The sequence below is a fragment of the Oryctolagus cuniculus genome, chromosome 21, assembly GCF_051225735.1.
Source record: "Oryctolagus cuniculus isolate XC-2025 breed Fujian yellow rabbit chromosome 21, ASM5122573v1, whole genome shotgun sequence".
Classification (NCBI taxonomy): Eukaryota; Metazoa; Chordata; class Mammalia; order Lagomorpha; family Leporidae; genus Oryctolagus; species Oryctolagus cuniculus.
The window spans coordinates 13395413-13419617 of record NC_142887.1 but is presented as its reverse complement, the minus strand read 5'-3'; the positions used below and the strand labels follow the sequence as shown (position 1 = coordinate 13419617).

Below are 24205 nucleotides of genomic sequence, written 5' to 3'. Positions count from 1 at the left end.
TGTGCCTAGGAAAGTAGTGGAAGATGGCCCAAGTCCTTGGGCCCCTGCACCCACATGGGAGACCTGGATGGAGTCCCTTTGGCCTCGCTCAGCCCTGGCTGTTGCAAACTGTTTGGGGAGTGAACCAATGAATGGAAGATAGCTCTCTTTCTCTGTAACTCTGCCTTTTAAATACATTAATTGGTCTTTAAAAAAAAAAATACCAGTTTTCTACTTCATGTAACTTAATATTGTATGCCAAAGCAAAAGGGTCTCAGTGAGAATTCACACGGAAGAATATGCATCTGTGAGGAGCTTTGGCCTTCTTTATACTTTGTATTTTATGAAATTGAAAATAAGTCACTCTGCTGATGAGCTTGCAGTGAATCCAAAGGTAATGAGCATTTTAAGTTTTATCTCAGGAACTGTAATCCTGGTGAATGGTTTGAGCAGGTCCACTTCCTGTTGTCTCTTTTCTTTCATAGGAAGAGAGAAAATTTTCAAAGACTGTGCAAGGAAAGGTACAGAGCAGCTACTTGCACTCACTCCTGGAGGTGGGGGAGCTGCTGAAAAAAAGACTTGAGACCACCAAGAAACTAAGGATCTAAGGAAACTCAAACCACGGCACTGACGCCTCACAGCAGACAGTGACACATCGTCCCAGGCAGAAGCAACATCTGGTCGACCGTCATTTTAATCCAGAACTTCCTCATAAAGTGCATGAAGGACTTCGATCAGTAATTAATTTTTTTAGGTATTAAATGTATACAACTGACTAAATTATTGTATATAAACCAGAAGCAGGACCCTCATCTGGGTCTTACCACTTTTTATACATGTTCATATGCATATGGCAGCAACAAGAGAACTCCCCCCCCCCCCCTTCTATCACCAGAAACACCTTGGCGGCGGGGGGTGGGGTCTATAAAAGAAGCAATAGAAATTAAACATAAAGCATTGACCTCAGAGTAGCTGATCGGCCCTCCTGTTAGAGCAGTGGGAGTTTTGGTCTGGTCCCTGAGCCTCAGGAAGCAGAAAACAAGGGTAGAGGGTGACATGACCGAGAGGACGCCCTGTTTCCCCAGCAGCAGGTTCACGTAGGAGCTTCCTGTGCAGAACCCGAGGGAGGTATGCAGAAGGCCTCCTCGAAGGTTTGGGGTAGCCAGCTGCCACTGGAGGGCACCACTCAGCTTCTGGTTGGCTTAATGGCTCTTCTAGCCAGGGCACTCCCATACTAGCCACTGTGAGGGTTGGGTCTCAGCTAGGAGGCAAGGAAGGCTCTCTTCACGTACAGGTGTTTCAGCAGGGATGTGGTGCAGACCGCTTAGTCTGCTGAGGACCAGCTTGCTATCTTTCATCTGTTTGGGAAAGATGGGAATCACTGTTTTAGAGAAGAGAGGGGTACGTAATGTATGCAAGCAGGTTTGATACTACTTCATTGGTTTTGTGACTCATACATACATACATACATACACACACATGTATGTATATGTCTATATATGCTTGAAAATTAAGATTCCTTTAGTGGTTTTAAGTGGGGGATTTGGGAAGAAAGGAATGAATGTTAGAGATTCAGTTTGGGTTTTAAGTTTTAGGCTGGCAAAAGAAATGTTATCCAGTGGACTTCTTGTTCAGTCTACTTCCTTCAGACTTGAGAATTATACCAGGATGTGTTTACTTTGTTCACCTGCAGGTCCCAGGACCATACCTTCAAATTGCGGTGGTCTGATATAAGACATAAAAATTGCTCTTTAAAATTTTTTACAATTTATACTATTTCTTTGGTAACTTTTTTTGGTGTTTGAGTTCCTGTTTCTGTTTCTGGGCTTTGTTATCTAAATACAGTTAAAGTTAGTAATTGTGTAAGAGCGAAGAAATGAATTTGATGAGGAAATTCAAGCATCCGACAAAGGATTGATCTTGACCTTACAGGTCCTGTCCAGTGCACTGCTCCAATGAAATGTGATACCTTTTCTTTTCAAAGCAACCCAAAGAGAGCTGAGAATATCTGTGTATGCAAAGCCATTGCATTGTGACCCCTCATTTTGACTTAGAATCACAATTTGATATGGTGATTAATAACTGTTGAAATGTCCAAGGAAATTTTTAAAAATTACTCTATTACTTGTTTGAGCTACGACTTAGTGGAAATCCTAGTCCATCAAGTAATTTGAGAAATTACTTTTGGTATAAATTGGTAGCACAGCTGTAACATACTGTATTCCAAAGAACTGTCTTGACAAGATGAATTGAAAATTTGATTCTGAATCTTATTTAATGACAAAATATTATTATTATTTCATAAAACTGTGGCCTGTTTTAGTTGGAACTTTGTATGTGTGTGTATGAGGGGGGTTAGTATGTGTGTACGGCATGTGCTCTTAAAATGATGCTTTGAATATCTACAAAAGTACTGTACATAGAAACAGATAGGCTCTTTGAAACAAGTCTGTCTACTGACCGTGATCAGTCTGGCATATGAATGCACAGCTGGCTGGCCCCGGTCCTCAGGGTCAGTGCGTGACTCTAGTGGGCCACCTAACCAGTCTCCTTCCTAGGGTATCTGGGACCTCTACTGGATTAATGACAAATAATGTTATGTTGAGGTTATGCTTTCTTTGTTACTTGCTAATTTTCCTACCTAACGTAGCAAACATTTAAATTAGATCCAACTCTCACATTTTGAGATAACTGTAAAAAGAATGAAATTATGCAGAAATGGCCAATACCTTTTATTGATTTTTGGAAGCTGTCAGGCACCATACATTGTGTACAACTTTTATATATATATATGTATGTGTATATATATATACATATATATATAGGTGTGTGTGTATAATATATATATATATTCTTAAAAGAGTAAAAAGCACCCATTCCCAGCAATCGTATGTCATTGCTATTTGAAGAGAATTCCTAAACCATTGCTGCTGCTGCTGCTGCTGTTTTTGGTTTGTATGGTTTTTTGTTTTGTTTGTTTTTGTGTGATAAATTGATATTTAAAAAAAAAGCAAAGGAGAAAAAAGCTCAAACTACTGTTTACAAACTGCAAAATTACTGCTTTTTATACTACTGAGATCCTAAGATTCTCCAAAGCAAACATTTGGGTAAATCATTTATTTGATGTGGATAAAAAGTAGAGAAATTTTTAGTGTTTTCCACATAATGGAAAATGTACAAATGCTTAGTTGTGTTGCCCATCAATTTTGTATATTTTCATAATTTTAATTGTTCAAAATTGCATTATATTTTGCAATCACTATGTTCAATCTGGATTTGTCTTTCATTTTAAGTTTTAATATAATAGGGGGTTTCAGTGTATCATACAGACTTGTTATTGAAACTTCCTGCTTATTTCATGTTATTTATTAATATGGGAAGTTTATATTCTTCAGAGTTAAGTGAAGCATAGCAAATTTACCCTAAGATGGGTTATAGAAGCATTTTAAGTTGGCATTTCTATCTTGTTCATTTCTGTTGGGATTCGTAGAAAGTCACAACCTTCTAAGTGGTGTAGTTAATCTCAGTTTTGTTATTAAGTGCTGTAACTCCAACAGAATCTTAATATTTGAGAATTTAAATTTTTGACAGGCAGAGTTAGACAGTGAGACAGAAAGGTCTTCCTTCCATTGGTTCACTCCCCAAATGGCCGCCACAGCTGGCGCGCTCTGCTGATCAAAGCCAGGAGCCAGGTGCCTCTCCTGGTCCCCCATGTGGGTGCAGGGCCCAAGGACTTGGGCCCAAGGACTCCTGGTCCTCCACTGCCTTCCCGGGCCACAGCAGAGAGCTGGACTGGAAGAGAAGCAACCGGGACAGAATCTGGTGCCCCGACCGGGACAAGAACCCGGAGTGCCAGCACCGCAGGCAGGGGATTAGCCTAGTGAGCCACGGCACCAGCCAGAGAATTTAAAATTTTTATGCTGGGCAAGTATTGTGGCACAGCAGGTTAGGCCACCGCCTCCAATACTGGAATCCTATATGCTCCACTTCTGATCCAGCTTCCTGCTGATGACCTGGAAAGGCAACAGAGGATGGGCCAAGTGCTCGGGCCCCTGCCACTCATGTGGGAGACCTGGGTGGATTTCCTGGTTCTTGACTTTCTCCTGGCCTTGCCATCTGGGGAGTGAACCAGCAGACTGAAGATCTGTCTTTTTGTGTAACTCTGCCTTCAAATAAATCTTTAAAAAAAATGGTAACCTCTCACTCTTAGAAGTTTTTCTTAAGCCAAGGCTACCAGTTGTTTTGGCTTACAAAGTAGTGCTTTGCACATCTGCATTTATTAACTCAGCATCTGTATTAAGCACCTACTTTCCATGTGGCAGACTTGAGGGCTCTATTGATACAATGGAACAGCAGACCCTGTATCCTAGTGGCTGTCAAGTGGGGAAGGGGCAATAAAAATTAGTTTTGTAGTTAAGTCCCACTTAAATTGAGATGTGTGACTGTGTCTAGAGGAGCCTTTGACCAGGTCCCCAGAGGACCTCTGGGGCCGTGGCATCCGGCCTGAGCAGGAACTTGTGTGTGAAGGCTCCAAGGCAGGGAAGTGCTAAGACCTTCTGGTGACAGAAAAGGCTCGGGGCTTGTGGGGAAAGTGGGGTAGGGGTCAGATCCCTTAGGACCTTGAACTCTGGGGAAGGAAAGATTTTATTCTTAACTTCTTGGGAACTTATTAGAGGATTTTGGGCAAGATGATGACATGATTCATTCAGCAGTTCTTGAACCTACTAGCTGGGATTCAAAGCCATTAGGGTAGACTGACAACACCCTATTAACTTTTCCTCTTTTTGTCTCTACTCTGTCCTGCCCGTTAAACTCTCTTACATGTGCCTTGATCAGTTTTCGCCTGCTTGCTTCAGGTAGGAATTAAGTTCATCCCAGTGCTCTTTTCCCTTCACAAAAAAGGTGGGTACTTGGATCTCCTAGCTGTGGGGTTGTTTTTATTTTTAGTATTTATTTATTTGAAAGGCAGAGTTACACAGAAACTGATTCACTCCCAAAATGGCCCCAACAGCTGGGGTTGGGCCATGCCAAAGGCAGCCTCACACATGGGTGCAGGGGCCTAAGCACTCTGACATTTTTTCCACTGCCCTCCCAGGCACATCAGCAGGGAGCTGGGTCAGAAGTAGAGCAGCCTGGACTTACACCACTGCTGATACGGGAGGCACAGGTGGTGGTTTAATATGCAGCAGGGCTGTTTTGTTTTAAATTTTTAAGAGAACTCCCATTTACTTTCACCACCCCCAAGGAGCTCAATCCAGGTCTCCTGCATGGCTAACAGGAACCCCACTGCTTGAGCCATTACTGCTGCCTCCCAGGATCTGGAAAGGCAAGAAGCCAAAGGCAGGAATTGATCCCACGCACTCGGATGTTGGACGTGGGTATGCTAACTGGTGTCTTAACCACTAGGCAAAACCCACCCCTACCCCCACTGCCATTCTTAAAACTTTTGGGGAAAGATGGGCTGAGGTTGTTCACGTTGTCCAGGTGCTCCTGTTCGTTTCCTAGATGCTGGCACTGCCTGCATGTAGGTATGGATCAGTGCAGGACAAGGCACCACGTGCCAAAGGCTTACGTTCATTATCTGTGAAATTCAGGAGCACAGAGCTTTTCTGCAGCCTCCAGATTCCATATGGCCCAGGAAAGCTGGGTCCCAGACAGTGTGCTATTTTACATACAAGGAAAAGTACTTACTGTAAGGGTTGGGACCCAAATCTGCATTAAGATTCAAGCTCCTAAGCATTGAGAAAATGAGATAAAATCCAGATCTTCCTACCCATCCCCAGGTTTATTTAAACAAAAAATTTTTAAATGTATTTTCATTCTTTGAAAGGCAGAGAGCACACTCTTCCATTACTGTTTCATTCCCAAATGCCTGCAAAAGCCAGGGGTGGGCCAGCAAGCCAGAAGCTCAGAATTCCATCAGGGTGTCTTGAGTGGGTGGCAAGAACTCACATACTTACGTCACCATCTGCTGCCTCCCAAGATGGACATTAGCAGGAAAGGTGGCTGGAAGCAGAGGAGCCAGGACTTGAATCGAGGCGCTCTCTTGTATTTAAATATTTATTTCAAAGGCAGAGTTAGAGAAGGAGAGACAGGTCTTCCTCTCTGCCTGTGATGTCAGCATTCCATGTGGGCACTGGTCCAAGACCTAGCTGCTCTACTTCCAATCCAGCTCGCTGCTAATGCACCAGGGAAAGCAGCAGAAGATGGCTAAAGTGCTTGGGCCCTACATAAACATGGGAGATGCTGAAGAAGTTCCAGGCTCCTGGCTTCTGCCTGGCCCAGCCCTGGCTGTTGCAGCCATTTGGGGAGTAGACCAGCTGATGAAAGATCTCTCTCTGTAACTCTACCTTTTAAATAAATTAAAAATTTGAAATTTTTTTTTCAAAGTTTAGTTATTTAAGGTAGAATTAGAGAGAAGGAGAGAGAGAGAAAAAAAGGTCTTCTATCTGCTGGTTCATTCCACAAATGGCTACAGTGGCCAGAGCTGAGCTATCCAAAGCCTGGAGCTTCTGTCTGCCATGTGGGTGCACAGGCCCACCTGGGCCATCCTCCACTGCTTTCCCAGGTCATTGCAGAGAACTGGATTAGAAGAGGAGCAGCCAGACTTGAACTGGCTGGTGCCAGTGTGCTATGCCACTACACCACAGCACCAACCCCTAAAAAATCTTAAACAAAAAAAGTGGGGCCAACTGCCTGCAGTGCCGGCATCCCATATGAACACCGGTTCAAGTTTTAGCTGCTCCGTTTCTGATCCAGCTCTCTACTATGGCTAGGGAAAGCAGTAGAAGATGGCCCAAGTCCTTGGGCCTCTGTACCCGCATGGAAGACCTGGAAGCTCCAGGCTCTTGGCTTCAGATTGGTGCAGCTCTGACCATTGTGGCCAATTAGGTAGTGAAGCAGCGGATGCAAGACCTCTCTCTCTCTCTCTCTCTGCCTCTCCTCTCTTTGTGTAACTCTGACTTTCAAATAAAAAAAAATATTTAAAAGAAAAAATATTTGATAACAAAGAGCCTTTGGCAGATAATAAACTAGTCCTGCCCAGTGTGTATTTTTTTTTTTTTCAATTCAAGACCCTGTAGTTACAAATAATGAAGCCCAGCCCGATTCAATGCAGTCATACACCCAGGGGTGTACTGCAACCTTTCATTTCTCTCACAATTGAGTCAAGATTAGACCACATTCGGGGCTGGCACTGTGGCATAGTGGCTAAAGCTGCTGCCTGCAGTGCCGGCATCCCATATGGGCGCTGGTTTGAGTTCCAGCTGCTCCACTTCTGATCCAGCTCTCTGCTATAGCCTGGGAAAGCAGTGAAGGATGGCCCAAGCCTTTGGGCCCCTGCAACCGGCATGGGAGACCTGGAAGAAGCTCCTGGCTCCTGGGTTTGGATCGGCGCAGCTCCAGCCATTGCGGCCAATTGAGGAGTGAACCAGTGGCTGGAAGACCCCCCCCCCCCCCCGCCGCCTCTCCTTCTCTCTCTGTAACTCTTTCAAATAAATAAATCTTTAAAAAAAAAAAAAATTAGACCACATTCAAGGGCTGTGGATGCACTTTTTTAAGAATTTCATTTCTTTTCTTTTTTTTTTTTTTTTCAATAGACAGAGATCTTCGGTCTACTGCTTCACTCATCACATGAATGTAAGCTAGCGCTCAGGCCAGCTTCTGAAGCCTGGAGTTCCGATCTCCATTTAATTTCTAATATGGGTGTCAGGACCCAAAGTACTTGAGCCCTCAATTGCTGGCTCCCAGGATGTGCATTAGCAGGAAGCTGGATTAGAAGCAGAGAATCTGTGACCAAGACTCAACCCAGGCATTCTAGAATGGGATACAGGTATCCCAACAAGTGATGTAAACTGCACCAAATGTCCACCCCCATTTCATCTTAGACTCCTTTCTGTACCTGTTTCTGTAAAACAACGAGTATTTTGTGCTTTAGAAAGGATCCTGTTTGGATAGCAGGATAAAACTTAAATAGCTAAAGCACACTGGCCAGTGAGAAGCACCCAAAAGTGAGTAAGAATGAAAGGGAGAAATACTGAAATTGCTAGAGTCACTATTTACATCAGTGTACATATACTGTCTGTGGGCAGGCATGTGCTATATATCTTATAGAACATGGAAAGTAATTAAACTGGTAACGTTGGCTCAATGTGGTCATCAACATTGCTACTGTATTTTAAGGACCAGAAAACAAGCAGCACATTTTACTACCCATAGTGGATCCACGGTGTTACCGGGATAGTTAGTTACCCTGGTCGAGGGTGGATACCACCTTACATTCAGAAATAAACTCGGCCGGCGCCGCGGCTCAGTAGGCTAATCCTCCGCCTGCAGCATCCGCACACCGGGTTCTAGCCCCGGTCGGGGCGCCGGATTCTGTCCCGGTTGCCCCTCTTCCAGGCCAGCTCTCTGCTATGGCCCGGGAATGAAGTGGAGGATGGCCCAGGTCCTTGGGCCCTGCACCCCATGGGAGACCAGAAGCACCTGGCTCCTGCCATCGGATCAGCCCAATGCACTGGCCGCGGTGGCCATTGGAGGGTGAACCAACGGCAAAAGGAAGACCTTTGTCTCACTGTCCACTCTGCCTGTCAAAAATAAATAAAAAAAATAATAAACTCAAAAAGGAAAGGTGGTCATAGGCCAAAGTATGATTTGAGAAAGAAAACTGAATGGCTTCAGGTCCACTTAACCAAAACATTCAAACTTTAATTGGCTCAAAATTACACTTGTCGGGGACCTGGGCAGCACGTTCCTCTCTAGCACCAGTTCCTTCTGAGGGGCACCCAGTAGCCGTGTGAGTAAGTGCTCCAGCCATCCCTAGAGCAGCCGCAGAGATGTTCCAAGTGTGGTCCCGTCAGCAGCAGTGTCCAGACGTTGGGTTAGTACTACTTTTCCCGACATCCCAGGAGGGTTTCCCAGGTGGCGGTAACACTCTACTTCCTGCCCCCGAGGAACCCTGGGAAGCCTCGCTAGAGTTCTTCCTTTTCGGCACCCTTTTTCTGGAAGGCAGTCAGGATGTTCAAGCTCTTCTGCAGGGCCTCCTTCTTCCCGTCACTCATCTTGTTCTTCTCAATCAGCTTGGTGATCCGGGCCATCTCTGACGCCGGGAAGTCCTCACCTTGCTCCAAGACCTTCCCCATGATCTTCAGGTACTGCTCAGCCCACTTCTTCTCAGTCTCCTTCACACTGGAGAGGTTGTCCTGGCCCTGCTTCAAGAGGGCCTGGCGGGCCTCCACACCAGAGGCTCTGATGAACTCCCCCGCCAACGCGTCATATGCAGGCAGGCAACCAGGCATACCTAGGTAAACCCCATGCCCCTTGAGCCAGCGCTGGATGGCTCCAACCTTAACTGCCCCACTGTATGGGACTGGGTTCTCAAAGTCCCCGTCCCGGAAGAGGTAGAAGATGGGGTAGTTCTCTTTGTCCAGCTTGTATTTCTCACTTAGCTCCATGTTCAGCTTGTCACCATAATCTGTAAACAGAAACCATACATGAGGAGCAAGCCCACAGGGACTTAGGGCAGCACTGCTCTTGTACCTGGCAGAGCTGAGGGAAGAGGAGTCGGCTGTGTATGATTTGAAGAGACCACTGACCAGGTGCAAATTCCTCCTCTGACACATCCTAGCCATGTGCCATTAGTCAAGTCATTTCATCTCTGCACTTTGCTTCCTTCATCTGGACAATGAGGGCTGCTTTTGAATATTCACCCCATGTCCGCTGTAAGCCAGGTCCCAGCTGAGATTAAAAGTATCCTCCTTTCTGATCTCAAGGAGCTCATATTTTAAGGGTTAGGAGAGACAGAAACCAACTCAAGTGGCTAACTGCACGAAGAAAGTAACACAGGGTGACGTGCCAGTGCGGCCAAGTAAGGAAGCTGCCTCAGGGCTCACGGACGCCTTCCCATGGAGAGAACTGCAGCTGAGGGACATGAAGGTCAAGGGCAGCCACGTCAGGATCTGGGACGTCTCAGGAAGAAAGGACTCTAAGTATAAAAGCTCAGAGGTGAGAGAAAAAAAAAAGGAAAAACAGAAACAAAAAGCTCAGGGGCAAGACTGAGCTTGGGTTTTTTTTTTTTTTTTTTTAAAGGATTACAAAGGCCAATCTGGCTGGAGCTTGGTGAGAGAGTGAAGCATGCAATGACTAAAGCACAGAGTCCCTGGACCTACCTGGGCTGTTGGAGAGCCACTGTGGGAATATTGCTTACATATGGTGGCTGCTGTTAGTATGTGCAGTGTTTTCCTAACAGGCAGTAGAAGTACCAGGGCTGGTGCTGTGCCCGGTTTCTGACACCTTGCAAGAAGAAATGGCCAAGGCCCATCATTGCTGGGTGGTAGTGCTAGGAGTCTGGGGTAACAATCCTAGTTCTGCCTCTTAACAGCTCTACAGACTTGGGCATGTTACTTGAAGCATGAGGTGCTTCATTTAAAAAAATGGGGGGTAACAGTACCATAGTACTTCACAGACTTGACGCAAGGATGAAACACAAAAAATGTAGCACAGTGGCCTGGCACACAGGAAACATTTCAATTGTTAGTTATCATCCTAAAAGCCCCAAGGGAGTTGATCAGAAGTTGAGTCACGGTTAACTAACTGCCCTGGAAAGGTGCCAGCTATCTCTGCCCAGGCCCTGAATCCCTAATGAGTTCCCAGTTTACCTGCTCATTGGGAGGAAGCCGAGCCAGGTAAGAGCTGACTGGCCTTGGGACTAAACACTTAGGTGGAGCTCTGGATGAGCCACTCCGGCCCCATGGCCTGAGGCAAGTCAGTTAAGCTCCATGAGCTTCAGATTTTGAAATATAAAATAAATATATCTGGCTCTGGGGCAGGGGTCCAGTGAAGGCTGAAACTACAACACCTATGACGATCTCCACCCAGTGTCAATCACTCAATGTTGCTGCCCAGTATTAAAGATGTCGCTGGGCCGGCGCCATGGCTCAATAGGCTAATCCTCCACCTTGCGGCGCCGGCACACCGGGTTCTAGTCCCGGTCGGGGCGCCGGATTCTGTCCCGGTTGCCCCTCTTCCAGGCCAGCTCTCTGCTATGGCCAGGGAGTGCAGTGGAGGATGGCCCAGGTGCTTGGGCCCTGCACCCCATGGGAGACCAGGAAAAGCACCTGGATCCTGGCTCCTGCCATCGGATCAGCGCGGTGCGCCGGCTGCAGCGGTGGCCATTGGAGGGTGAACCAACGGCAAAAGGAAGACCTTTCTCTCTGTCTCTCTCTCTCACTGTCCACTCTGCCTGTCAAAAATAAAATAAAAAAAAAAAAAAGAAAAAAGATGTCGCTATAACTGAGAGCTGCCCTGCCCTTGGACTAGAGGTAGCCCTAGTGTATGTGAGCTACACCCAAACCTCAACGGTTTGGGTACAAAAGCTGAAATGAAGACCAAATACTTTGCCTATACTGTCTCCCTGGAGAAATGGCACCACTCTGCCCAGAGCTCCCCGCAAGAGAGGCTCAGAGTTCTCACAGTAAGTTTAATGTCAGACAGTGGTGGAAGGACCAGAAGAGGGATTTTCTCCCTGCAGCCACCTGCAAAGCTGAGCCGAGCCTTCAGGGTTCCAAAATCTGCTTGGGTCAGGCTAGCCATGGGCACCAGATGCCTTGAAGCCCACTGACCCTCTCATGGTGGCTCAGATGGAGAGCTTCTGGGTGTTCCCCTCCAAGTAAGCAAACAGCTACTACCTTCCACCCTCATTGCCCTCCCCAGTCATCCTGGACTTGTCCATACCTGAGATCCCCACCTCTGCCACCAGGAGATCATCGCTGGAGGCCGAGTTCTCAGCCAGACGCTTGAACTCATCCTGCTTCTCACCGTAGGGATACTGGGTGTCGAACTTCACCAAGACGAACTTGCTTTTGGGAATGACCTGAGGGTGTACAGAGCTGAGCAAGAGGGGGTATTCCAGGGACCTTTGGGGCTAGTTCCCTTCCCATGGGTCCCCTGTTTTGAGAAAGAGTAGAAACAAGCCCACAAGGGAGACAAACTCTCACAAACGAAAACTCATTCATTCACCCGCTGGTTCATTTAGTAATACAGTTTGAGTGCCTGCTCAGTGCCGGGTGTCTCACCAGGTATTTGCGCACACTAACCAAAGATCTATTTAACCCTGTCCAGAATAAACAAAGCTGTAGGTGTACTAAGGCCTTCTACACTGTGCCTTTCAATGAGGCCAAGGAGCCCCTCAGCATGCTGTACATCCCTGTCCATGGCCCATCATCCCAGGTAGCCTTCTCAGTTATCAATGGGCCAGAAATATGACAACAGTAAACAAAACTGTCTAAAGAACAGCTGGCACCATGGAAGACACAGGGCTACAGAAGTCGGTGGTAGGCCAAACCTGAGACAACGCCCTCTCCCTAGACAGTTCTCTTTGGCCTCTAGATCTCTTGGTCCTAAACTGCAAGACTCTAAGTGTGGTGAAATAAACATAACATAAAGTTCATCCTTTCCATCATTTTAAAGTATCCAACGCAGTGGGATTTCGGGTGCTAACAGTGTTGGGCAACCACCACTCCTGACTCCAAAACACTTTCATTACCCTAAAAGGAAACCTTGTACCCATTAAGCAGTCATCCCCCGACCCTCTGCTGAGCTCCAGCACCACTAAGCTAATCTGCTTTCTGCCTCTACCAGTTTTTCTGTTGATTGAACCACACAATGTTTGGCTTCTTTCCCTTAGTATAATGTTTTCCAGGTCCACCCATAGTGCAGCTCATTCCAATATCCATTTCCAGGGTGGGTGTTTGGCATAGCTGTTAAGACACCACTTGGATGTCTGCACACCGTATGAGAGTGCCTGGGCTCAAGTACTGGTTCTGCTCGAGTCAGGCTTCCTGCCAGTGCACACTCCAGGTCCCTGACACCCACATAGGAGACCTGGACTGAGTTCTTGAAACCTGGCTTTGGCCTTCAGTCTGGGGTCACTGTGGGCATCTGGGGAGTGAACCAGTGGACAGAAGCCCACATGCGCATGCTCACTGCCCCCAACCACCTCTCTGCTGCTCAAATAAAGTTGTTTTTTTTTTTTTTTTTTTTTTTGACAGGCAGAGTGGACAGTGAGAGAGAGAGAGACAGAGAGAAAGGTCTTCCTTTGCCATTGGTTCACCCTCCAATGGCCGCCGCGCTGCAGCCGGCGCACCGCGCTGATCCGATGGCAGGAGCCAGGAGCCAGGTGCTTCTCCTGGTCTCCCATGGGGTGCAGGGCCCAAGCACCTGGGCCATCCTCCACTGCACTCCCTGGCCACAGCAGAGAGCTGGCCTGGAAGAGGGGCAACCGGGACAGAATCCGGCGCCCCGACCGGGACTAGAACCCGGTGTGCCGGCGCCGCTAGGCGGAGGATTAGCCTATTGAGTCGCGGCGCCGGCCTCAAATAAAGATTTTTTAAAGAAGAAGAAATACTTCATTCCCTTTCATGGCCAAATAAATATTCCACTGTATGGATAGACCACATTTCGTTACCCATTTGTTGACTGATGGTGATTTGGCTGTTTCTTCTTTTTAGCTATTTTGAGTAATGCTGTTGTGAACATTCATGTTTTTGTTTGAACCTCTGTATTAAATTCTTTTGGGTACATACTAGGAGTGGAATTGGGAGGTCACATGGTATGTCTCTTGATAAACTTACTGAGGAATCCAAAGACTTCCCTTTGCTCCACACAGATTTTATCTAAGCAGCTACAGTAGAACAGCCTTGTCATCCCCCAACAACTCTGTTCTTGTACCCCAGGTGATTGCTACTTCGAGTTTTTTCATCACAGGCCATCACTGTCAACTATCAGTGGCTAGAGATGAACCGATGCAAAGCCAGGAGCTGTTTCTGGGTCTCACACACAGATATAGAGGCCCAGGCACTTGGGTCATCTTCAACTGCTTTTCCCAGGTGCATTAGCAGGGAGCTGAATAGGAAGCAGAGTAGCTGGGACCTGAACTGGTGCCCATGTGGGATGCTGGCACCACAGTGCTGGGCCCCGGGCTTTTCCTAAAGACACAGAAGAGGAGACACTACCAGAACAGATCACCTTTAAGAGTCACTGATGCCAAAAGTCTGAGCTTTAGGGGCCTAAAAGCAGGGAAGACTTAAAATACAAATCAGAGCACATCCCTCCAGCCCGGCTGGCCTTATTTCAATGCAACACACTAAATGTATTCCCACTCCGGGGCTTTTCTTTTTGTCCTCTGCTGCCTGGAATGCTCTCTCCCTGTTCTTGCTATGGTTCCTTTTTTGTCCAAGGCTCAATTCAAACGTCCTCTCCTCTGGGAGGGACCATCTAAGATGGTCCAAAACCATCCTCTATCACGTTACCCTGCTGTATTTGCTTCACTCCATTAATCACTCGGAAATCTCTGCTTGTGTTCTATCCTCTCCACCAGAACGCACATCTGTGAGAATAAGAACTTGGTCTTCTGTTCTGCTGTATTTAGTGCCCCACAGTGTCTGGCGTGTGGCTGATGCTCTGAGAATACATAACGAAAGAACAAATCCTGGCAGCCTTGGGTAGAAGAGGCCACATGTCCAGGGGGCGAGGGGAGGGCTGGTTAACAGGACAACGGATTTCCACCATCAAGGGGCCTATACTTGTGTTATGAAACAGTATTGATTATACACTGGCTTACCAATGAAACAGAACTGAAAGGCCTCTACCTTTTACTTTCTTCACTCTCAGTTACCAGAGTATGCCAGAATGTTTTTTAAGATTTATTGTATTTATTTGAAAGGCAGAGTTTGCAAATCAGAGATCTTCCATCTGCTTGTTCATTGCTCAAATGGCTACAATAAGCATTCTGGGCCAAGCAGAACACAGGAGCTGGTAACTACGACAGGGACAGCATCGTGGCGGGCACTGTGGTGCAGCAGGGTAGGCTGCGGCATCCCACATGGGAATTCCAGTTGGCCTTCCAGCTGCTCTGTTTCTGATCTAGTTTCCTCCTAATGCACCTGGGAGTGCAGCAGAAGATAGTCCAAGCACTTGGGACACGGCCCCCCATGTGAGAGAAGAGGATGGAGTTCTTGGCTCCTGGCTCTGGTCTGGCTCAGCCCTGGATGTTGCAGGAATTTGGGGAGTGAACCAGCAGATAAAGATCTGTCTGCCTTTCAAGCAAACAAATCTTAAAGAAACCAAAAAGGCAAAGTGTGGAACTAGGCTGCTGGACAAACCACAAGGAAACTCTATGTTCAATGGTAATGAACAGAGTGAGCTTTGGAAAGACTGGAGAAAACCTTTGATCATTCATGCAACACATTATTGAGCACCTTGTATGTAACAGGTAGCCTGCTATACTGTGCAGACAAGTGAAACACACAAGGTATTTCTCAACGTGCATGTAATATGTTAGTAAGAGACATGATAAAATACAAGGGAAGAGTGACTAATGATCTAAATAAACTAAAACAGGGTATGTGACTGACTTTAGATTGGAGGTGGGAGAAACCAGAGAAGGGCTCTGAAGAGCTAACATTTAACCTAGGCCTGAATGAGAGATAACCTGCCTGGTTCTCAAAGATTGGGCAAAGAATGTTCCAGTCACAAGGACTGACTGGCCGCAAATGCCCTAAGGCAGTAATGCACTGGGAGCATTCAGCAGATCCAACAAACTGAGGGTCGAAAATTTGGGGGAGGGAGGGGCTGGCACTGCGGCATAGTGGGTAAAGCTACTGCTTGCAGTGCTGGCATCCCATATGGGCACCAGTTCGAGACCCAGCTACTCCACTTCTGATCCAGCTCTCTGCTGTGGCCTGGGAAAGCAGTAGAAGATGGCCCAAGTCCTTGGGCCCCTGAACCCACGTGGGAGACCCGGAAGAAGCTCCTGGCTCCTGGCTTCTGGCTTCGGATCCGCACAGCTCCAGCCATTGCAGCCAACTGGGGAGTGAACCAGCAGATGGAAGACCTTTCTCTCTCTCTGACTCTCCTTCTCTATCTGTGTAGCTCTGACTTTCAAATAAATAATAAGTAAATCTTTTTAAAAAATATTGGGGGAAAAATTGTACAGTGCCAAGTATGTACAGATTTTTTTCTTGTCACCGTTAAGGGACTTAACCATCTATAGATTTGGGTATCTGCAGGGGGCCCTGGAACCAATCCCCTATGGACACCAAAGCATCAAGGTCCTGTTAACTTTAGGGTGCAAAGTATTTTTTTTGACTCACACTTGGTCTGTGGTGGTACCTGACCGCAATGGAGCAGGGTGGGGTAGGGGTGTCACTTTGCCAAAAAAAAGGACCAAGAAGCATAGGCCATTTTATGTGACTGACAGCCAACCAGTCATACCCACACTTCTAAATTCTCGAAACTCGGCATTTAGAGCTGCAATTCTTGGTTTCACTTCCCTGCAACGGCTACAAAACCGGACGATAAAACGACTGGCTATCTCTCTACGCTTAGACTGCCTATGTCCTGCAGGAAGCGAAGCTAGGGGGCGTGAGGACACTTGCAAGAGGAGGGGGCCTGGGGCTGCGCCACTGCATTCGGTCTTCAACATATCCAACTGTCCACCTACCCAGGCCGGGACCCAGGCTCAGTCTAGGTGAGGGGTGCGAGGGGGTAGTGGTGTTTTGTTCTCAGGCCCGAGACGGTCGCAACAGGTTGTCTGAACTGCAGCGGACCCTCAGCACTCGACTTCGCGTGACTCCTGACCACCGATTGCACACTGCCCATCCAAGCAGAGCAGGGCGCAGAAATGCACGCCCAGCACCCCGTCCACCACAGCCAGGAGGCGCCCAGCGCCCATCTCGCGCAGCCCTGCGGCCTCCCGCTGGGGACTAGAGGATTGGATCTCGCCCGGCGCCGCCCCCTCCGCAGGGGGAAGGGAAGGGCCCGCCAGTGCCCCGCATCTCTGCAACAACTCTTTCGCAAAGGCAGGAGCCGGGACTAGCACCCCGATTCTACAGTCCGCCAGGCCTACGGCCTCGGCGTCGCTGCCCAGCGCCGACCAGCCCTCCGGCTGCCCCAGCGCGCGAGGCCCCCCGCCCCGTTACCTTGTAGAAAGTGACGGTATCCAAGGGAAGGGCGCCCTTGGTGTGCAGGCCGCTACCGCCGTGAGGAGCGGAGAGGAGAAGGAGGCCCAAGAGAAGGGGAAGCAGCGGGCAGAGAGAAGTGGAGCGGGGCACGGAGGCGGCCATGACGCCTGAGGAGCAGAGCCAAAGGAAGGCGGCCGTAGCCGGGAACGCGAGGCGCCCGGCGTCACGTGACTAGGAAGGCGGCTCGCGCGCACGCGCGCCTGGTGCTCCAGGAGCGCTCACGCCGGCCTAGGGTGAGAGGGCGGGGCCGCGTGTCGGGCGGGGAAACCTGCGGCTTCCGCGCAAGCGCGCTCGGCGAAACTGGGTCGGGCCGTGGCGCGAGCCGCGGGCCACGTGAGAGAGGCGGGAGGGAGCGGGAGGGAGCGGGAGGAGGGGGAGCGCTTGGGCCCTGCTGCGCACGCGCGCTCAGGGAGCGAGGCTCGCTGCGGGCCCGCCCTGGTCGCGTCGTGCTGCGCGTGAGGAGAGGTGCGAAGCCCGCGTGTGGCGTCGCGGCGGCAAGCTCCTTGCTCTTCTGACACCCTTTTGAAGATGACGAGGCCAGCGCTCGTTTCTTCCCGCCTTCGGCCCGTCAGAGGGTGGGTTAGGACCCGCCCGTACCCTCAGCGGGGCATTAGGGGCCGCTTCCCGCCAACGAGACTGGGCCGCGGCCCGGCCCACTCAGGCCTCCTGGGACGTAAACGCCTCCCCGTGGAGGCTCATGGGGAAAGCGCATTTCTGAACGCTCCGGAAAGACTAAAATAATAAAAAGACTAAAATAATGTTTAGGTATCCTGATAATTGTATCTGAAAGGGATTTGCTCTGTCCATGGTTTGGATTCTCCATTTCCTCGCGGGACTAGGGAGATAAACAAGATGGAGTTCTGGGGCGCGGTGGGGTGAGCTCATAGGATTCATAATACAGAACCCGTTCCGTGGCGTCGGCATAAAATGGGACTGAGTAGAGACTTGGGAAAACACGGAGACTGGGTGGTGTGAACTGGTGCAGGCGCGAGGGGCCACGGCAGCCACCGTGCTGAATGTAAAAATTGGACGCTGTCACGCCGGGAGTGCGGCCCTGTCTGCCTTGGCACGCTTTGCCGTTGGGCGTCTCCTCCCAGCTCCTCAGTGTGGCTCATCTAGAGGCCTCTATGCACTTTTCCCCCTGGTGCCCACCTGCCCGGCTGCCACGCATTACGTCATCATGGAGATTACACCCCAGTGACCACCTCGCAGTGACAGCATGACCTCCTGGAACTCGTGCTTGCTTGCTTTAAACTCACCAGTTAAAAAACCCCGCAGGACATCTGTGTATGGACGATGTCCTGGACTCAACAGCCACCTTGGCCCATGAACTTGCTGCTCTGTCCCTGCCTGTGCCCTCTGTATGGTCTCCGGGTGTGCTCTGTGCCACTTCCCACTGCAGGACCTGTGAGTATGAAAATCTTTATTTTCATCTTGTGTCTCTCCTCATCATTGAAGGGATGCTTTCTGTCTTGTAGATTCTAAATTAAGACAAGTCGGTGGTGCTCAGGAGTGCCAGGGGGAGCCACAGACAGGAGCTGATGTCTGACCTGGATCTGAAGGATAAGAGAGATTTATAAGGCAACAGGAAATTGTATTTCTAGCCAGGGCAAAAGCATGCACAGCTGTCTTGGGAAAATGTTGAGAGGAATCTGTAACAATAAATTAGTTGAGAGTCTGAAGGGTCTCACCATGTAACAGGTTTGGGACCACCAGAGGTTAATAGTCAGGTTAGAGAATAATGATGTAATTGAGATGGGCCCTGCGCTGTGGCATAGCGGGTAAAGCTGCCACCTGCAGTGCCAGCATCCCATATGGGCGCCAGTTCGAGACCTGGCTGCTCCTCTTCCGATCCAGCTCTCTGCTATGGCCTGAGAAAGCAGTGGAAGATGGCCCAAGTCTTTGGACCCCTGTATCCATGTGGGAGTCCTGGAAGAAGCTCCTGGCTCCTGGCTTCAGATCGGCGCAGCTCCGGCCATTGCGGCCAATTGGGGTGCGAACCAGCAGATGGAAGACCTCTCTCTCGGTCTCCTCTCTGTGTAACTCTGACTTTCAAGTAAAATAAATAAATCTTAAAAAAAAAAAAAAAAAAGAGGCCGGCGCCCCAGCTCACTAGGCTAATCCTCCGCCTGTGGCGCCAGCACACCGGGTTCTAGTCCCGCTCGGGGTGCCAGATTCTGTCCCAGTTGCCCCTCTTCCAGGCCAGCTCTCTGCTGTGGCCCGGGAGTGCAGTGGAGGATGGCCCAAGTGCTTGGGCCCTGCTCCCGCGTGGGAGACCAGAAGCACCTGTCTCCTGGCTTCGGATGAACACGGTGTGCTGGCCTCAGTGCGCCGGCCACGGCGGCCATTGGAGGGTGAACCAACGGCAAAGGAAGACCTTTCTCTCTGTCTCTCTCACTGTCCACTCTGCCTGTCAAAAAACAACAACAAAAACAAAACAAAAAACAAAAAACAAAAACAAAACTAAACCAAAAAAAAACAAAGAAATTGAGAAGCTTAAGTAGAATTGAATTTACAAACTTGCTTGTCAAATAAATGTGAGGGTAAGAATGTCATTTATATACTGCATTCTATGGGACTTACCACCATAATTAACCAATGTTTGTGTTCAATAATTGTCTGCATACACACACACAGACACACACACACACAGGATACTTCAAAAGGTTTGTAGAAAATGGAATTAAAATATGTTTATTTTGGTACAAAAAATCTGATATCTAAGTATAGCTTTTTTTTTTTCTCTTTTTTTAAAGATCTTATTTATTGGGCCGGCGCTGCAGCTCACTAGGTTAATCCTCCGCCTAGCGGCGCCGGCACACCGGGTTCTAGTCCCGGTCAGGGCGCCGTATTCTGTCCCGGTTGCCCCTCTTCCAGGCCAGCCCTCTGCTGTGGCCAGGGAGTGCAGTGGAGGATGGCCCAGGTGCTTGGGCCCTGCACCCCATGGGAGACCAGGAGAAGTACCTGGCTCCTGGCTCCTGCCATCGGATCAGAGCGGTGCGCCGGCCGCAGTGCGCCAGCCGCGGCGGCCATTGGAGGGTGAACCAACAGCAAAGGAAGACCTTTCTCTCTGTCTCTCTCTCTCACTGTCCACTCTGCCTGTCAAAAAAAAAAAAAAAAAAGATCTTATTTATTTATCTGAGAGGTAGAGTTACAGACAGTGAGAAGGAGAGAGAGACAAAGAAAGGTCTTCCATTCACTTGTTCACTCCCCAGATGGCCACAATGACTAGAGCTGAGCTGTTCCGAGGCAGGAGCCAGGAGCTTTCTCTGGGTCTCCCACATGGATGCAGGGGCCCAAGGACTTGGGCCATCTTCTACTGCTTTCCCAGGCTGTAAGCAGAGAGCTGGATCGGAAGAGGAGCAGCTGGGACACGAACCAGCACCTTTATGGGATGCTGCGCCAAAGGCAGAAGCTTAGCTTACTAATAACACCAGCCCCTCATAGCTTTTTCATAATAGGCGTTTTCTATGAGCCTTTGAAGTCCCTGTTATGGATGAATGTCAGAACTTTTTTGTGAGGGTGCCGCCAATGTGGTGTAGCAAATAAACCCTGTGACGCTAGCATTCCATATGAGTGCCAGTTCATGTCCCAGCTGTTCCACTTCTGATCCAACTCCCTGCTAATGGAGTTAGCAGGGAAAGCAGTGGAAGATGACCCAAGTGTTTGGGCCCCTGCCACCCTTATGGGAGACCTGGATAAAGCTCCTGGCTCCTGGCTTCAGCCTGGCCCAGTGCAAGCTTTTCTGGCCATTCGGGGAGTGAACCAGAGGATGGAAGATCTTCCCTCTCTGTGTCTCTCCCTCTCTGTAACTCTTTCACATAAAAATAAATAAATCTTAAAAAAAATTTTTTTGCATATATGAGGCAGGCATTGTGGCACAGCAGGTTAAACTGCCACTTGAAACATGTATGTCCCATATTGGAGTGCTGGTTTGAGTTCTGCCTACTCAAATTCTAATCCAGCTCCCTGCTAATGCACCTGGGAAGCAGCAGATGATTTAAATACTTAGTCTCTGCCACCCATGAAGAGACCAGGAAATAGTTTCTAGCTCCTGGCTTTGGCCTCGCCTGGCCCTAGCTGTTGAAGCCAGTTGGGAAGTAAACTAGAAGATAAAAGATTCTCTCTCTTTCTCTCTCTCTCTCTCTCTCTGTCTCTCTGTCTCTGTCTCTTCCTCGCTCTGTCACTCTGCCTTTTTTTTTTTTTAATTAATTTATTTATTTGAAAGGCAGAGAAAGAGAGGTCTTTCAACCACTGATTCACAGCCAAATTGGCCGCAACAGCAGGAACTGCACATATCCGAAGCCAGGAGCCGGGAGCCAGGAGCCTCTTCTGGGCCCCCGAAGTGGGTGCAGAGGCCTAAGCACTCAGGCCATCTTCTACTGCTTTCCTAGGCCACAGCAGGGAGCTGGAAGGGGAGCAGCCGGAACTCAAACCAGCACCCACAAGGGATGCCAGCACTGCAGGTGGCAGCTTTACTCGCTATGACACAGCACCAGCCCCCTGCTCTCTTTCAAATAAATAAATCTTTAAAAATATTTCTTTGCATATATATGTATGTATAAATGAAATAGTCATCAAAGATAACAGGATCCAGTCTTATACAACCAGATTCTTTGGTAAGAAATATTGCAAGAAAGAGTCCAGTTTGTGTTTGTATGTATGTGATTTGGGGGGACAGTTCAGAAAAATTTGAATTTGCATTACAAATTTTTTTAAAGATTTATTTATTTATTTGATAGGCAGAGTTACAGAGAAGCAGAGGCGGAGAGAGAGATAGAGAGGTGTCTTCCATCTGCTGGTTCCTCCCCAGATGACTGCAACAGTCAGAACTGTGCCGATTTGAAGCCAGGAGCTACTTCTAGGTCTCCCATGTGGGTACAGGGGCCCAAGTTCTTGGGCCATCTTCTTCTTCTTCTTCTTCTTCTTTTTTTAAGATATATTTATTTACTTGAAAGTCAGAGTTACACACAGAGAGAAGGAGAGGCAGAGAGAGAGAGAGTTCCATCCTCTGGTTTACTCCCTAGATGGCCGCAATGGCCAGAGCCACATCAGTCTGAAACTAGGAGCCAGGAAGCTTCTTCCGGGTCTCCCACTTGGGTGCAGGGACCCAAGGACTTGGGCCATCTTCCACTGCTTTCCCAGGCCATAGCAGAGAGCTGGTGGCGGCCTTACCCGTTACACCACAGTGCCAGCTCCGTTCGACTTATCCTTATTAAAGTATAAAAATATTTTAGTCATTGGGGCCAGCTGTGGCGCAGTGCGTTAATGCCCTGGCCTGAAGCGCCAGCATCCCATATGGGCACCGGTTCGAGACCCAGCTACTCCACATCCTCTCCAGCTCTCTGCTGTGGCCTGGGAAAGCAGCAGAAGATGGCCCAAGTCCTTGGGCTCCTGTACCCGTGTGGGAGACCGGGAAGAAGCTCCTGGCTCCTGGCTTCAGATCGGTACAGTTCCGGCTGTTGCAGCCAATTGGGGAGTGAACCATCAGATGGAAGACTTCCCTCCCTCCCTCTCTCTCTCTCTCTCTCTCTTTCTGCTTCTCCTCTTTCTGTGTAACTCTTTCAGATAAATAAATCTTTAAAAAAATATTTAGATATCACCAGTTTTTCACAAATTTTTCTATTTTTACAAGAACTCCCAGATTTTGTCCAGTAGGGGTTAACGTGCAAGTTTTATCAAAATCCTGACCAAAAGTGGCGGATTTATTTGTAGTAGTCAGGTGCTCTCTTACAGTCTTTATCTTCAATTCCCTCTTACAATGTTTGTTTTATCCCTTTCATTCTGAATACTATTTTTTTCCATTAGAAAGGCAGAAACATGTTATCTATTAACGATTAACCACAAATTCCATCAATGGAGCATATTTTTCTTGTTTTTAATCCCAAACTTCACTTTTTTGCCAATAGCCTTATTGTGGTAAAATTCACATACCATATAATTCACCCCTTTCTAAGATTTATTTATTTTTATTTGAAAGGTAGAGTAGGCCGGTGCAGCAGCTCAATAGGCTAATCCTTCGCCTGCGGCGCCAGCACACCGGGTTCTGGTCCCAGTCGGGGCGCCGGATTCTGTCCCGGTTGCCCCTCTTCCAGGCAGCTCTCTGCTGTGGCCCGGGAGTGCAGTGGAGGATGGCCCAAGTGCTTGGGCCCTGCACCCCATGGGAGACCAGGAGAAGCACCTGGCTCCTGCCTTCGGATCAGCGCGGTGCGCCGGCCGCAGCGCACCGGCTGCTGCGGCCATTGGAGGGTGAACCAACGGCAAAGGAAGACCTTTCTCTCTCTCTCACTGTCTACTCTGCCTGTAAAAAAAAAAAAAAAAAAAAGAAGAAGAAGAAGAAGAAGAAGAAGAAAGGTAGAGTAAAAGAGAGGTATATCTTCCAGGAGCCAGGAACTCCATTCAGTTCTCCTCTGTGGATGGCAAGAACCCAGGCTTTCACCTGCTGCCTTCCCAGGTATATTAGCAGGAAATTGGATCAAAAGCAGAAGAGCCAGGACTTGAAAAGGCACTCTGATATGGGATTGGCATTCTGTAACCTGCTATATCACAATGCCTTCTGCTTAATTCATACTTTTAAAATATTTAATGATTTTTAGTGTATTCACAGTGTTTGCAACCATCACCAATAACTTTAGGACTTTTGTGTGACCCCAAAAAGAAACTTTATACCTATTAGCAGTCATTCTTCATTCCTTCCCAAACTATACTACTATCCTTAGATAATCACTGATTTACTTTGCATGTTTTTCTTTTTTTTTTTTAAAGATTTATTTTCTTTATTTGAAAGAGTTACAGAGAGTGGTAGAGTCAGAGAGAGAGAGAGAGTGAGAGAGATCTTCCATCTGCCTGTTCACTCCCCAAATGGCCGCAATGGCTGGAGCTGTGCTGATCCGAAGCCAGGAGTCAGGAGCTTCTTCTGGGTCTCCCAAGTGGGTGCAGGGGCCCAAGGACTTGGACCATCTTCTACTGCTTTCCCAGGCCATATCAGAGAGCTGGATTGGAAGTGGAGCAGCTGGGACTTGAACCAGTGCCCATATGGGATGCAAGCACCAAAGGCCGGGGCTTTAACTTGCTGTGCCACAGTGCCAGCCCCTACTTTTCATTTCTATAGATTTGCCTATTTTGGATATTTTTTAGGAATTAAATCCTATTATATAGTCTTTTGTGACTGACTTCTTTCACTTAGTGTGAATATTTTTAAGGTTCTT

At 48.3% G+C, this 24205-nt stretch overlaps 3 protein-coding genes across 8 annotated transcripts in view; 2 read left to right on the top strand and 1 right to left on the bottom strand.

The window, feature by feature from the left end:
• NAA25 (N-alpha-acetyltransferase 25, NatB auxiliary subunit) overlaps positions 1–3241 on the top strand; it is an 87430-nt gene extending 84189 nt beyond the window's left edge. For all 3 annotated transcript variants that reach the window (XR_016227110.1, XM_051826818.3, XM_002719754.6), the window contains one exon: positions 465–3241. Coding sequence is in view for 2 of the 3 variants with exons in the window: in XM_051826818.3 (XP_051682778.1) it covers positions 465–587 (123 nt within the window). In the remaining variant the exon portion in view is untranslated. The remainder of the gene's footprint in view (positions 1–464) is intronic.
• Positions 3242–8659: 5418 nt separating this feature from the next.
• Positions 8660–17162, bottom strand: ERP29 (endoplasmic reticulum protein 29). Its single transcript, XM_002719753.6, has 3 exons — positions 16956–17162; positions 11710–11848; positions 8660–9451 (listed from the first exon to the last, which is right to left on the bottom strand). The coding sequence occupies exons 1-3, from the start codon at positions 17097–17099 to the stop codon at positions 8949–8951; spliced, it is 786 nt and encodes a 261-aa protein (XP_002719799.1). The 5' UTR covers positions 17100–17162; the 3' UTR covers positions 8660–8948.
• The window catches only part of TMEM116 (transmembrane protein 116), a 105799-nt gene continuing 98686 nt past the window's right edge, over positions 17093–24205 (top strand). For all 4 annotated transcript variants that reach the window (XM_089323159.1, XM_017349545.3, XM_089323155.1 and 1 more), the window contains exons 1-2: positions 17093–17230; positions 18276–18404. In XM_089323159.1, the coding sequence (XP_089179285.1) occupies positions 18294–18404 (111 nt within the window). In that variant the 5' untranslated portion in view covers positions 17093–17230; positions 18276–18293. The remainder of the gene's footprint in view (positions 17231–18275; positions 18405–24205) is intronic.